This window comes from Antedon mediterranea, chromosome 9 (assembly GCF_964355755.1).
Source record: "Antedon mediterranea chromosome 9, ecAntMedi1.1, whole genome shotgun sequence".
In the NCBI taxonomy this organism is placed as follows: domain Eukaryota; kingdom Metazoa; phylum Echinodermata; class Crinoidea; order Comatulida; family Antedonidae; genus Antedon; species Antedon mediterranea.
Window position 1 is genome coordinate 6,149,620 of NC_092678.1, and position 15,757 is coordinate 6,165,376.

The 15,757-nt window shown below is 32.0% G+C and overlaps 1 protein-coding gene across 1 annotated transcript in view; it reads right to left on the minus strand.

The window, feature by feature from the left end:
- Nucleotides 1-13,002, minus strand: part of LOC140058540 (uncharacterized) — a 39,395-nt gene extending 26,393 nt beyond the window's left edge. The window contains exons 1-2 of the mRNA XM_072104200.1: nt 12,584-13,002; nt 4,032-4,152 (exon numbers count right to left, since the gene is read on the minus strand). Of these exons, the coding sequence (XP_071960301.1) occupies nt 4,032-4,152; nt 12,584-12,772 (310 nt within the window). The 5' untranslated portion in view covers nt 12,773-13,002. The remainder of the gene's footprint in view (nt 1-4,031; nt 4,153-12,583) is intronic.
- Between the last annotated feature and the right edge of the window lie 2,755 nt (nt 13,003-15,757).

The following is a 15,757-nucleotide window of genomic DNA, read 5'->3' on the forward strand; positions in this document are numbered from 1 at the left end:
TGTGACAGTTTTATATTGACAAATTATGAAACTTTGGTCAGCCATGTCATGAAAAAAAGTTGAGATTTAGCACCTGTCTATAGGCATACAATATCGTGGTTTTGAATCCTTTGGAAGTATTGGTAATGTTTTTATTGGCAGAGATGAAAGTGTTGCCAAAAATAATCTTGCGATTCAAGATGTTACATGATTGGGGTCCCGACCTATACTCAATTTCTGTGGTGTCGGAAATATCTAAATGCTAATATAGTAATTGAGTTAACACATTTTTTCATGATCTAATTGTCTTGTCATACCTTTCTTGGCAAGCTTTTTGGACTAGTAGTTAGATTGTCTTTTAACTAGCCTTTGTATTGCAGCAGGCTACTGTTTCTGTAGTAAATTTTAACTACAGTAGTTAAATAGGGCTAGTGAATCAAGCCATCAACATACTGTATATTTTTTTAAATATTGTAATTTAATGTTAGGATATTTCAGTTTACAAGCCTATATCACTAATTTTTGGGGTTTTTCCAATAGGATAATCAGTTGCGATGAATGCAGTTGCCTGTAGGGCAAAATGGCCAATCAAAAAGCAGTATAGTAGTGGTCACACAGAATTTGAAAGGACCAGTAGCGTCCCGTTGTCCTTCTACAAACAGAGAGTAGACAGAAGACTTGCTAGCTCATATGTTTTGTGACCTTTATAACAATAGGTGTTTACATTAATTGTTCAAAGGGAAATTTGAGAGTTAACACCTTATGGTTCACAATATGTATGTGTTTGATTTAATGTATTTAATTTTTGCAGGTTTTCAGAAACTTTTTATAATTTTTATGAACTTAATATCTAAAGTAATATAATATCAGTGACAGGTCCAGTATATTGAAATAGAGGTCCTGGTCCTAAAATTGCAAAAGTAAGTGCTGAAGTATTCTGTCCTATCTTTTTATTCTTAAAATAAGTGTATAGTATTACACTATAAACATAATATAATGTCTTATTAAGGCCTGCTGTAGTAGGAAAGATGGGAAAATGTTTCTTTATGCTAAAAAGACAAATTCCCAAACAACAGATTCAGAGATTTTGTAGAGGAATATCAATAACAAACGGACAGATATCATTGCAATTGCCCTGGAGGACTAGTCCGCATGTCGTTGCAATTGCCCTGGAGGACTAGTCCGCATGTCTCTATCACCAAATCATTCTATTTACACATCATTTCTTTGTCTTTAATTTGACTCATATGGGCATTGTTTTCAGACCAAAGTGAAATCAATCCTTTTCGGTACTAATCAACGTCAGATTTTTTCTAAGCCCTGTGAGGTACACCAAACTAACCTCATGACAAAACTGTTTGCAACGGTTTACACCCATAAAACCGATACTCACTGGGATCTTAGCTACTACAATCGATACAGTGTCACAGGGGGCATAGGTCTATACTCGTAGGGTGACGATCTTGACAAATTGTTACAGCCTACAGTAACCACATGTTGCAACTAAAACTCATGGGAGCAGACTGGTTTTCACGAAGCTGTTAATTAGCCTAATTAATAAAACCAACACTTGTCATAGCAATGTTCATATGGGTTACAGCTGGCTTAACTAAATTAGACCCCCTGACATTGACCAAAGTTTCATACAACTGCTTTAAACAAATCACATGTAAAACATGGAATAGAATAGACTAAATAAACTGATGCAGTAACCCAACTAATGGAGTCATTTTGGTGAATGATTGAGATTCTACATATTATAGCTGACTATAGATTTTTTAATGATTGACTGGTCAAAGTCTTATCAAGCCGGAACCTGGATTTTTAAACTCCATTTTATTGACACAGAAACAAGTGCTTTTGAATAAAATCCCAAGAAATACGATTCAAATGTCAAATTGAGTAATTGCACAGATTAGTGTATAACCTGACTTGTCCAATATTATTGACCATTAGCAGAGTGACCATAAAATATTGACCATCTGAGTGACGCCTGCAGCCAAAGCAATCCTTGACCATGCACTTCAATCAGAAAGTGGCCATAAAGTTTAACAAAAGGTTTTGGGCGATCAAGGACCTCAAACTTTAGTAGGTAGATTGTTCAAATGAGTTTCAATAGATTCATGTTATAATTCACCCTGAACTTGTGTAGACAAATATATAAGGAATGCTATTTGTACTACAAGTACTTACCGATTAGAATTCTATTTTATTATGTGAGTTTCTGTTGAATATCTCCAAATAAAATAAGTTTGATTCATTTTTTTATACACAAAATACACAAACCAATATTGATTGGTAGTTTGCGAGTGCTGCTTATATATATATGGATAAACCAACAATAGCCAATGCTTTCCAGAGAGAGAGAGATGATACGAAAAGATAATAATCTGCCAACTACACCCAACTGGCCAAATAAAATTACAGATCCGTCATCATTTCACCCCAAATACGCAGTTATATTTTAACTAGTTGATTTTAAAACAATTTTAAATGTTATATACAATTATTTAAGTATGTCTTCAATTTTTCAAAACTTAATTAAGTTAATTTTGAACTTGTAAAACAAGTGCTGACTGTTGTCACCTTTCTCAATTGAGGGATAATGTGTAAATCAATGCATAAATCAGATCAACACACTCCTTATAAGCCTTATCAACTTTTTCTCAGATGTCTGGAAATTGAATCAAACGAGACCACCCTTAGTGTGTTAATCAAAATGCTATTAAGGAGTAAATTAAGAAATCATCCCATGTCAAATTACCTTAACCCTAATACATCTTTATATTTTCCAAAGGACATATTTTTAATGTTTTTCAATGTCTTATAGCGGCTATTATAAATGTTTAAAATAACTAGATCTGTATACTCTATATCATTGATCATCTACTGTTCAGACTTGATACGACAACCATGGCATTGTGCAATTGACGATTTAACCTAATTAGCCAATCATCAGCTCTTAGCATTCGTTTACAACAGCATTTTCCGGTAAAATTACAGTAGAAATCTTACTATATTTAGTAAGGGGAAACCATTGGGACGTAATAATTGAACCCTGAATAGGGTTTGATGTAGTGTTATAGTGTAATATATTTCTCCTTATTTATTTCATTTATTAAAGTGTCCCTTTAATAGGTCATGATGATCATGATAATGTTTGGTGTCCATATTATGTGAAATTGTTATGGAAAATAATAAATATATTGGTAAAGTAGACCTACTGTACCGGTAACATTTGAAATATTATTTTGTTACTATTATTAAGGACACTTAAATTAACTTAAATTAAATCCTGACAAACTCATTACCACACCTTGGTGGTAGAGAATATGCTAAATAGGAAAACCAAATATCAAGATAGGAATTTGACAATGGTTTTGTAAATTGGATAATCTCTGCAATTTCCTTTTCACACCACCATTCGTGTGACCTCTATTAGTGTGGACAAGGTCATCATCTTGCACTTGCTTAGCAACAAGTTCACAGACAGAATAAATGTAAATACTCATTTCAACAGATATTTTCTTTAATTAAAATAAAAACATAACGGGCATGTGATGATAGTTTTATATTACATATTAAATGGAACGGTAAAATGAATCCCCCTTTTTAAAAATGTCCTGAGGGGTGTACGTCACCAAAGATTTTGAAAAATTGAAGACTCAACACCTGTGCCTAATGCTATCCACAAAACGGCAGGTAAATTAGTTCCGGTAACGCCATAAATAGATGACCAAGCGCCTGCGTATATTTTTACAAATAATTAAAAATATCAAATGCCCTCCAGATAGTGTCAAATACAGTTTGGTGAAAGGAAATTTCATAATATCAAATTGTACCACACAGAACAACGGCCAAGAGAGAAATTCTTTCTGCGTGTACAGTACGGAATATTTCAAATTAAAAAGAAACTTATTTTAGGTCATCTAGGTCAAAAATATGTTATAAATAGTAAGATATTTCTATTTAAAACTTGTAGAGCAAAATAGGCTCTCATTATTAATTTACAGTAAATATCAAAATTTTAACATTTCATGTGGACGACTTACCGTCAATAACATTAATAATGTGCGGATGATCTAGCATCTTCATTATTTCAATCTCTTGTTTTATCCGTTTTAAATCTTCTTCATTTTCAATTTTGTTCTTTGGAATAGATTTTATTGCAACCTAAAAAAGAAACATCAAACAGAAATAGTATTAATTATGGATCAACAGTAGCGATTCGAAGATTCTCAGTACTGTATACAAAGTCGTCCAGTGTCATAGGGAAATTCTGCGATATAGCATCCCATGTGTTACACATGTGACACTTGTATCATAGATCTTAACTTAAACACTATACTAAAATCATTAGCAGCAAAAAATAACTACATGGTATTGCAGGTGCTTTCTATTTAATTGCAGTTAAAACATTAGGTAAGTATTACGTGCAAAAGTAAATGAATTGACAATCATTAGCAACAAAAAATCTGCTAATGAGGTCTTATGTAAACTGTAACCTTTGAACATCATGCGTTAATATTTCTTTTTTAAACATTATCAGAATATCATAAATATGTTGTTAATTGTTTGACTTTTTTTCACTACATGACTCAATGGCAGCCATTATTTACATTTGTTTTTTTCTCTTGCCCAGTAAGTAAATATCATTTACCACATACCACGACTAAAGTCAATACAAACAGATATGGAAATATGTTTCACATATTTATAGCTCTTTAGTACTGATAATCAATTCTAAAAGTAAATGGCTAATTTTATACTACGGTAGGCCAAATACAAGGTCATAGTAAAGATATACAGCTTGGGCTAGCCAACCTATTTAATGGGCAAGTGAACAAGTAACGTGGTCACAAGCTTCCATACACATTTACACCAACCTCATGCACTATTTTATAATGTAATACTGTAAGTTAGTTTACTAACTTATAAGTATGTACAGTAATATGTTTAATTGGGCCACCAAAGTACAGTAACCTGTTCTAGCCCGAATGTAATATCTAGTAGTCTCTATCTATCTATATCTATCTAGAATCTAGAACCAGAGGACAAACTAACACTAACTTCTTTACCACACACATAATAACACAAAATCCTGTACCTATAATATTTTATAGAGTAGGCCTATTTACAGAAGTTTGGGCTACCAAAATTGTATTCGGGCAAGTAAAACCCCTGCTAATATTTAGTGAAAAACCATAGAGACCTGTACCAAGTGTGAAATAAACAACAGTTATGTGATGTTTTGAGAATAGAGGCATGTTTAACTTTCCCTCGGCCTACAAGATTTATTTTCGGAAAAACACTTGAATGAGAAAGAATGTAACTGTATAAACAGAGAAAAAAAAGACAACTGTAACGTTTGTTATTTCTAGAACATGAAACTGATGAAAAATCGTAACCTTGAAACTGCGTTTAACCTGTTTTCCTGTTGGAATGTCGCCCCCTGCTTAACCCCATGAGGGAAGCTTAACAAAAGACCAAAGAGCACATACCAATGTCGTTGTTCATCATAAAAAGAAAATTGGAAACATTGTCATGTACAGTATCAGTGTGCCAAGATCATGGATCTAGTTGTGCTAGGCAGGCCAAGTCCTATCCTAGCCATAAGACATCAAATACTGCTTCATTCTCACCCAGACCCATCCAAAGAAAACAGAAAAGTTTCTGCTAAAATTCATTAAAAGGCACTATCTTTTTTTATCATATTCTTAAATAAGATAAAAGATAGCCCTAAGTTTATTTTAAAACATCAAACACTGTTTCATTGTCACCCAAACCCATCCAAAAAAAACCAGAAAAGTTTCTGCTAAAACTCTTTAAACGCCATTTTCAATTTCTATTTTTTTTTTATAAATGACAATAGAAATTAAACATTAATTAGACAATCTTACTCGCCACCCAATAAAACTTTTTTCTTTTTTTTTAACATAAGGAAGTTTTTCTTATAATTCAATTGTTTTTGTTATCAATTTTATTATATTTTGCTATAAAGTTGAAGGAAGATATGTAGAAAATCATCAATAATCAAATATGTTTGCATACAAGGGTCTTTTTTTTGTTGAAACATACAAGTAGAATGAACAAATCCAAGTAAATTCAATTAATTTTAAACAACACAACCAAAAGTGGCCTTTAGTATGTCAGTATTCCCCGACGGTACTGTACTTATTAAATATGGCTTTACCACGTTCTCGTCAGATCACCAAAGTTAAGCAACGTCGGGCCTGGTTAGAGCTTGGATGGGAGACCATCTGGGAATAGCGGGTACTGTATACGGAGCTGGGGTCCCTTTAGGCACTGCTGACTCTTATGGCAGCCCCTGCATCTAGTATCTGCCTCAGACCTCTGGTCAAGGTGGGCACTGGATGAGAGAAGCCCTTGATCAATGTCAGGACCAATCAAGGTGATTTAAACAGTCCTGGCTTTGTTTGTATCAAACCTGTTAGTGGCGGTAATTATCGCTGTTGGTTTTGATTGAATAAAATAAAAAATAAAAATAAAATAAATAACATACATTTTGTTATTTTTATTTATTGACTGTTTAATATCATACTATCATACTTTCCCCTTTGGAATTGAAATTGGGTTTGCTTTTGTTTACTTATTTTTTTGGGGGTTAGGGGGGGGGGAAGAGGGGAGAGTGAGTTGGCATGGGTTCCACATGGAATACAGTAGATATACCATGGAAAAAAAAAAACTTTACATTTTTCCTGGCAGACCACATAACGATGTGAAAGTGATGTAAAAAGTTGAAAAAAATAAATAAATGTATTTATTTGATTGATATTAATATCAATTTAATATAATTCTATCCATCCTGCTTTAATAATTATTATATTTACATGGCCATGAAAAAGAAATTGAAGTCTCCATACATTGCAAGATATACAGTAAACTATAATCTTTTATATAAGTCTGACTTTATTTTATTAGACTCATTTACTATTATTAACTTCCTATATAGATTTGTTATAAGATATTACACAGATTAAATTGTAATTGACGTGGCCGTCGCAACCTTGCGTTGTATTCTAGTCAACACTCGTCCGTCCATCCATGCCGACACTTTGACTGCTCTCCACTTCAACTATCAGACATTTCAATTGCACGCTATTAAAACTTGCCTAGATATTAATCTCATAGGATTAAACAGAGAAATCTAAAGAATGCATTATGTACTCAACCATTCTATTAAATTTAGTTCTACTCTAAAAACTATTGCTGGAATTTATTACACCTAAATAGAATTCTACATTTTTCATGGATCCTCATTCCATAAGACAAGCCTTTAAAACCTGATTATGTACTTAGGATTTATTAAACAAATTATTATTCATTCCAAAATTAAAGAATTTTAAACGGTAATAAATCATTTATTATTTGGATGTTAAAAACCGATCATTACATAAAATAATAGGGAATTTACTCATCTTGCAGAGAAGTGATGTAATGGGTATCAAAAAGTTGTGGGTTGGTAAAAGAAAATATACTGTAAATGGTTGTTTTGTGTACCCAGAGTTGGGGATTGTTTTTGACTAAAAATTTGGCTTTAATAAGCTTTAGGCTGGGTGGAAGACTACTGTAAAGGTGTTCGGCCACCTCTACCTAGCACTAATTATCTTTAAATAGATTTAATAAGTATAATAAATAATATTTCAAAATGTCTATTCTTTCAAGCAGAATAATTGATATTATGATTCAGAAACAGGGCCTATATTACATTTGTAGGAAAGTGTGAAATATATTGATATTTCATTTGAGAAATTTAAACTGTTTTGAGAAAACGTTCTTAAATCAATACATTCTACGAAAACATTTAGTGTCACTGTGTGTCATCCAATGAGTACTGTGTTACTATGGCAACCATCAGTGCTTTAGTATCACATAACGATGTTAATGTACCTGTTTATGTACTAATACTATGATATAAATAGAAAAAAAAGCAGTAACTAGACATGTAACTCGTCACTTTGACGAGTTTGGTTATCCGCCGCGCAAGTGGTGCAACATTAACATTAAGGGGATAGGTTGAGGACAAAAGGAAGTGTTCACGTTGGCATTATGACCTGAACTGAAGAATATGATATGTTGTTATTACTGAATTTTATCTATATATAAATTCATATATAGTATACACAGTATAATCTGTATCCATATCACATACAGTGTAGAATATGTGAACTTACGGGACCCGCTATTTATTGCAATTTTTAACATGTTGACGGTTTTAAAATGAAACGGGAAGGTAGCAATTCCGAAAGGAAATTATCTCAGCAACAACGTATTAGCGTGTAGAAGAAATTTGAATACGTGAAATATTGATGCGCGCTCTTTTAAATGTAATGAATTATGACGCAAAAGATGAAAATACGACCTTTTTTATTTAACTGGCCATATGATGACGTCACAACATCCGATTGGCAACATTTTTACATAATTTCGTATCTACAATCCAATAGCTTCCAGAAAAAGTTTTAATCGTGATTATCAAATTTTATTCTTACGAGCTATAACAGATTAAAATTTACTGTAAAGATGAAATTGATGCCACACGTGATTTAAATTTTTAGGCATGATGACGTCAAAAAAATTAAAATATTTTTAACTCATGCGAAAGATAGTTGATTGACCTAGACAATATCAAAATCGGGGTGAAAATGGAAAACGGATAAGTGGAGATGCGCTCTATTCAATGTGATGAGCTATGACGAAAGATACAAAAATCCTAAATTTTATATTCGCGTGGCCATACGATGACGTCACAATGTCCGGTTAGCCATATTAATACCTGATATCCGATATCTACAACTCATCTACTTCTAGAAAATGTCATCCACAAAAATTTGACCGTCTAGTTTAGAAATTACGACTGTTTAAAAAAAGTCATATTTTAAAGGAATTTTTTAACCTTTTCATAAAAAACGCGCGCAAATTGGCCAATTCGACGTGCTCGTATGACGTATCTTTAAGTCAAAATTGTTTAAAATTTGGTAAAATTACTAGAAAAGGCTGAAAAAACATAAATCACGCGAAAAAAATACGTTTTCAATGCTACGTGCGCACCGCACACGTAAAAATGTGCGCACGCGTGGGAATTTTTGACATGCTTAAAACGACATGAAACGCGTAGAAAGTTGATTATAAATTAATTTTGCGCATTTTGAAATTTTAAATGCGCGTGCGCGCGTAACTTTGTGTAAAACTCGCAATTTTTTTTCAACAGAAAGTTAGCGCATGATATAAATTAAACTTTTGCAAAGTTTCAAGTTGAAATGTTATTTGGTTGTCAAGCTATGTTAAATACGACAAAATCGTTAAATCGCACGTAAGTCACGTTGCGCAATTGTAAACATCATGAAAAGCTTCGCTGCACATCTTCATGTGCATGACGATATGTTGAAAAAGTTACAAAATGTTATGTTTGCAAGTTTTAGAGAAAAGCGTTCCACAAAAATCATACAGAAAGAAAGAAGAGAAATAAAAAGTTGATGTTGATGATTTCGTACAATCACAAGAGGTTATCCTGCAACTTCGTTGCGGATAACCAATAAGGTAGTTGTTCAATATGATGGATGCACTCAATGGGTCTATTTCATTCATAAGTTTGGAATTCCTTATTTTTTGACAAGAGTCTTTGTACTATCATATCATTGTGCTCTGTTTAACATATAACTATCCACACCCTTCATTCACAAATATTTCAATTTATATTATAAATATATTTTAACTCTTTGCATTTGATCGATCCCAGACAAAGGTAGTAAAAGTGTGTTGCAATTTAGTCATGGGTTTTAAATGTATCTATTCAGACAGTGAAGTACTGTAATAACATGGTATAAATTTAGTCTAATTTGGATAGGATGTATACAGTACTCTATAGCGATTTCAGAAGGGAGGGCCATGCTTTGTTTTTCTTTTTCTTTGTTTATATATTTAGGAAAATTATTGCCAAGGATAACCATAAGTGAATTAATTCACTATCATTCTTAAAGGTGGAAATCCTGTTCACAAGACAAACAAAATAAGTTAACTTATTTCTCCATGATATTATTAAGCAGTATTATTATTGACATATTATTTTAAAGTTTACCTATGCTCCACCTTTTTATTAACAAAACCATATTATTTTTATTTTTCTAAAAAGAAATAAAGGGGTTTATGAAAATTCTGAAAGAAAGTGATAATTTGTGGTAGATAAAGGAATCATGATGTGGGAGTTTTGCAATTCATAAACCAAATGAAGAATACAATGTTTACTACTACCTAGACAGATATACACTGTCCTCTTCAGTCATTTTATAGTGATTCCTTTTTTGTGTATAAAGTTTACTAAAAGGGTGTAATTTACTAAACCTATTTATAGAGTTTTTGTTGTCTTGACCACATAACATACAGTAAATGTATTGATTGTCATAATTTGTCTCATTGTACGACAATTACGCATTACCAAAAAAGGGTTAATACCTAATAAATTACAGAATCATCAAATTGTTATTTAAATGAATTAACTATTGTAATAATAGTTCATTCTTATATAGCGCATTACCTAACATTGTCAGTCACTATTGTAAAAGTGGGCTATTAGTATTACCAAAGAAATTAAATTACAGAATTGATATTTAAATGAATATAACCAATGTAAAATTTAAGGGTTATTACCGCTATTGTATTGAAATACAGAATCATTCAACTGATATTTAATTGCAAAAAAGACTATTGTAATCATATGAGAAATGTATTATACAATTATATGAGATATTGTATCTAAATAAGTTATAACCACAAATGAATAGCAATGGTCTATTATAAACCAATGACACATTTTTTAAGGAAAAACCGGTGTCTACAGGTACCTAGGCATAACAACACCTATGTGTAATAATGACGATTCCTTTACGCTAGAACGATTTCTAATCATTTGTTATTTTATAACAATTACGATTATTGATATGCACAGTTGGTGTATGGTACGGCAAGGGAACTCCCTTTTCCCAGTCCCCTATAATACGGAAAAACACAATGAAAATATTGAATCTGGATCAGACAATTAGTCAGAAGGTTAATCCAATACTGACATAGTAATAATAATATTTCATTGACTGTTTCTTATTAATTTGCTGGTCATAGTCGTAGAAACTAAACAACACAACCCTTCAATTAATATGACTCATTGTCTTAAAAATATATTAACTGCAGGTCCTAAGTATTGCACAGTAAAATATTAAAATATGATTTTAAACATTATTTTCAAAATACAGGAGAGCCTCTATTAAAGTTGACAGTACAAAACATTTTTGTCCCTTTAATAAAGATAGGGGTTTGCAGTGTAGTAATAAAATACTGTTTTTTCGCGAGAAATTTTCTCCTTAATCAGGATGTCCCTTGAATAGGCGTTGGTAATAGTGTTATAATACCGCTCATTCGTGTCAGTGACAGGAAAGAGTGTTCCTTTTAAATAGTGGTGTCCTTTGAAAAGGCGTTAGAGATATTATTAAAACATTAGCCTACATGTGTTTGACAGGAAAGTGTCAATAGGGATATCCAAAATTAGGGTTCTACTATAAATGACAAAATATGTGCTGTTAACTGTTAGCTTGGTTTACTTTTAGATGTTTACGTTGGTTAACGTGACAGTTGTATGGTACAGCATGTAATATTTGCATACACCCACTCTACTGTATCTACAGCAACTGTAAACAGTTACCGATTGAATATTTTAGCAGCACAATCTTTTAATAGCTTTTAATATTCTAGACTACACAATGTATTCAGTGGGTAACAACAGTATTCCTTTGGAATAAAAATCACAAAAAAAGTCTCCTATCTAAGTAAACACAATTTAAATGAAATAATTATATTTAGAAAAAATATCTCACTGTGAGCAGGTGTGATTGATGAATATGGCCACAGGTACCTTTTTTTTGCAATCCTAATTAGCATAAACACCTGTCATTTTGTACATATATTTAAATAGATTGTTACTTTGCAATCTCAATACAATTTTAACAGTAGCAGTATTTTTAATAAATGCGTCATATTTGTATTATTAATATTTATTATTTACAGGTTGATTATTACTCATTTTCCTGACCTACATATGTATGCAAATATGTCAATTAATAAATAAAACATGCATATTCATTAATTAGATTTAACTGAAAGTTAATGAACATTTAACATCGTGGCCATGATAAATAAGTTTTCATTAAATAAAATGACAACAGTTGACAAATAACATAATTTTTCTCGCATAGGAAACAAATGCAATGTTGCTGCTTGGTACATCTAATTAGCATATAGTATATAGAACACCTGTTATGAGAATTTGTACAATATATTAATAGACTATTACCTTGCAACTGCAATAACAAATTATAAATTATATTGTACCTTACATAAAGGCTGTTGCAGATGAACAACATTTATTTTTTATTTAAAAAAAATGTTAATTAAAAATATTCGCTGTATTTTCAATTAACATTTCTGTTCAATAATATGTTGCAATTAAACTGTGTATTGTTTATTATTAATAATAAAATTAATACAACATAGTGTTATTCAGTAATTAATAAAAAGTTTTATTAAGTCTACTTACCAGTTCACCTGTAGCTATTTCCCTTGCTAACTTTACTTTGCCGTAAGTCCCTTTACCAAGTGTCCTTAAGAATTCAAAACGATGTCTTAGCCTTTGCCTATGCCGAGAAGATTTTGTCCTAGTTGAGTTATCAACATTTGTGTGGCCTAATAGACCATGTCCATCTAACATTGTATCAAAAGTAGGCATTTCCCTTATTAATCCTATGTTGCTTGTAAGCTAGTCACAACATCCAAAAAAAAGTTGGGAGAGAGAGGTCAAGGAGGAAGACTTTCTTCCTGCGTGGGTAAAGTCCGCCGGTATCAGTGCTCAGTTGCAGACTACAACAATTTAAGTTTGCACTTTTGCAGAATTCAATATAAACAGTTTAAATAAATACCATTTGCAAGTTGTTGCTCCGAATAATTTTAAAACATGTTCACCCGATGCTGTATTGTGGTTAAATAACAAAAATAAAATACCACCGCGACGGTGAATCAAAGTATCATTCTACCTGTTCACGGAAGACTGAGCAGACGACGATAAGCAGCCAATCACAGACAAGTATACAAACTGAACTAAGTTTGACGTTTGTGGCGCTGTGCTAATAAGCCGAAACTTTATGACACCAACATTACGCATAGCTTTTACTATGAATTGTAAAACTAAGTTTTCGATATTAACAATGACAAATCAAACTCATATCTATCTGTTTTATATTTTATATACTATATTTAGTCATGTTGAAAAATATGGTTGAAACAGGTGGAAGTTCTACTCTTAATATGGACATAAAATGGACAGTATATGACTACACTGATCTGATCCAAATATAATTTAATAATTGGGTGTTCAATTGTTTGCGATATATTACGTGCATTTTCTTAATATGTAAAAATGTACTGTAAATGATTAATACCAAACATTTCACTAATTCGCAGCAAACGAAAGAGTTAGAAACATACTTAATGTAATTTAATACTAAAATACCTGTATTGTGTGTCCACAACAAAGAAACGAAGTAGGCCGACAGATAATTAACGAGTTATGCAAGTTATTTACAATAATCTCTGTTCCGGTGATACAATCGTGAAACAGGTCTATTACATGTTTCATTTTTTTATTGTAAGGTCACGGACAATGTTTATAATAAATTAATAACGAACCGGAATATCTATAAACGGAATAATAATTGGAACATCTTTAAATTTGTTCCGGAAGTTCAATTTGAATATTGTCGGTATTAAAATTCCCCGGATGTTTATTGTGATGTAAGGTAATGTACAGTCAAGGAAAGGGTTATACCGCCTGTCTATTATTGTCTAGTATAATCTGCATGGAGGAAAAATTTCTCCATGGTATAAATGTTAATTTAACAAACGTCACCTTTCACGAATTATCAATAGGACCTTATAACATCGTCTTGAACAGGTTGTGAAAAGGGCGTGGTCTTTTTAATATGGAAACTCCCAAAAGAGGGGTCTTAACATTCTGAAATAAACACAAAATATTATATAATAATTATATTACACTCAACACATGGTGATAATAAATGAAAGATTAAAATTGCCGATAAAAATATGACCCGCATACCAATCTTACGATGACCTTATCATCCAAGGTAACAAAAAGTGCACGCGCGGAGGATGCATCACCATGCGCGCAGAGGGGGAGACATAGTAAATTAATAAATGTGCCGAAACATAGTGCTTTCCATCAACGCTGACCAAAATAAACATTGCAATATTCTAAAAATAACTTATTTGTTGCTGTAAGCGATGATCGAAGATAACTCAAAATATTTCATAAATCATAATCGAATTATGTTAAGATAGTTATGATCTAACCACAAGCGGGAATAACGTGGTTCTAATTAGTGACCAGGGGGAGAAACAGTGGGACATATGACCAAACGTCATGGAATAATAACAATGCTATGGAATATAATTCATTGTCTGTAGGTAAATACATGTAAAACCATTTTTGAAAATAATTAATATGTCCACATCCTTGAGCATTCCATGGAAAGTTAACAATCGGTATTTTTTTAAATAATTAAATCTGGAATTTGTTTGATATGAATCATACAATTTCAGCAACATTTTTACACCGGGGATATATCGTACGATACCACTTGTTTAGAACATGGAGCTATTTTTTACAACATTACGTTGTGTGATATTTCTTTGCTCGCGCAAAGTCTATCGAATGCAATTGATGTTTGGAACCAATAAAATGAAACAATAGACCAAAATTAATGTATGTTCTTGCACTTGATCTTTCAACAAAATATTGAAGTTGCATTCGCTAGGTTTTGTAAAGGTTTCAATAAAAGCAATGAAAATGGTTCTTTGTTTTAAAATCCTGTATTAGTTTTATACATTTAGTTTAAGTTTCCTTGTAAACAGGCCTAGTATTTTTAAAAATATTTTTTTTTTCTGTAACTTTTATTTTACTTACTCTAGACGCACCTTCATTCATAAAATTTTCCACTGTTTTAAAAGTGTAGCTTCCAAATAAATTATTCTTATTACCCATTACCAATGCGATTACGGATATAGATTATAACATTCTCCCCATTGCTTAAAAATAGCTCTCTCGGCCTAATGGTCCTAACTCATAAGGAAGTATAACCCACTGCAACCCCCTACATTCCCCCGGACTTGACACTTCCAAGTAGTCCAGTATAAATCATTATTCCAACCTAAAGGCTAAAGATAACAGGAAAAAGGTATAGAAAAATATAAAACTTTCCGACCTTATATTTCCCTCGTCCTGCTGACAAAATATAACACAAACACGGATATAAATATAAATCACCCAAAACGATGACGTTTTTATTAATCCATATTTAAAGAATAGATAACACCATAAAGCGATTCATTGTATTGCAATCTATTATTTGTTTAAAATAAAAAAGAGATTTACAACTAAGATAAAAAAGAAACATACACAAAAAAAAAAAACAACAACAGGGGCGTAAATAGTTGGAGATTACCATTTTTTTAATTGCAATTGAAATACAAGATTTACTAAAAACTAATTTTAGCGTATAGTACGGTAGACCTCCAGTAGAGGCCCTTCCTTCGAGAAAACCATATTTAGGGGAAATCCCTTATTATGGGGAGACTTTTAAAAACGAACGAGGAATAACATTACGCTAAAGTCTTACTCAGGAAGGGGGTGGGTCGAACT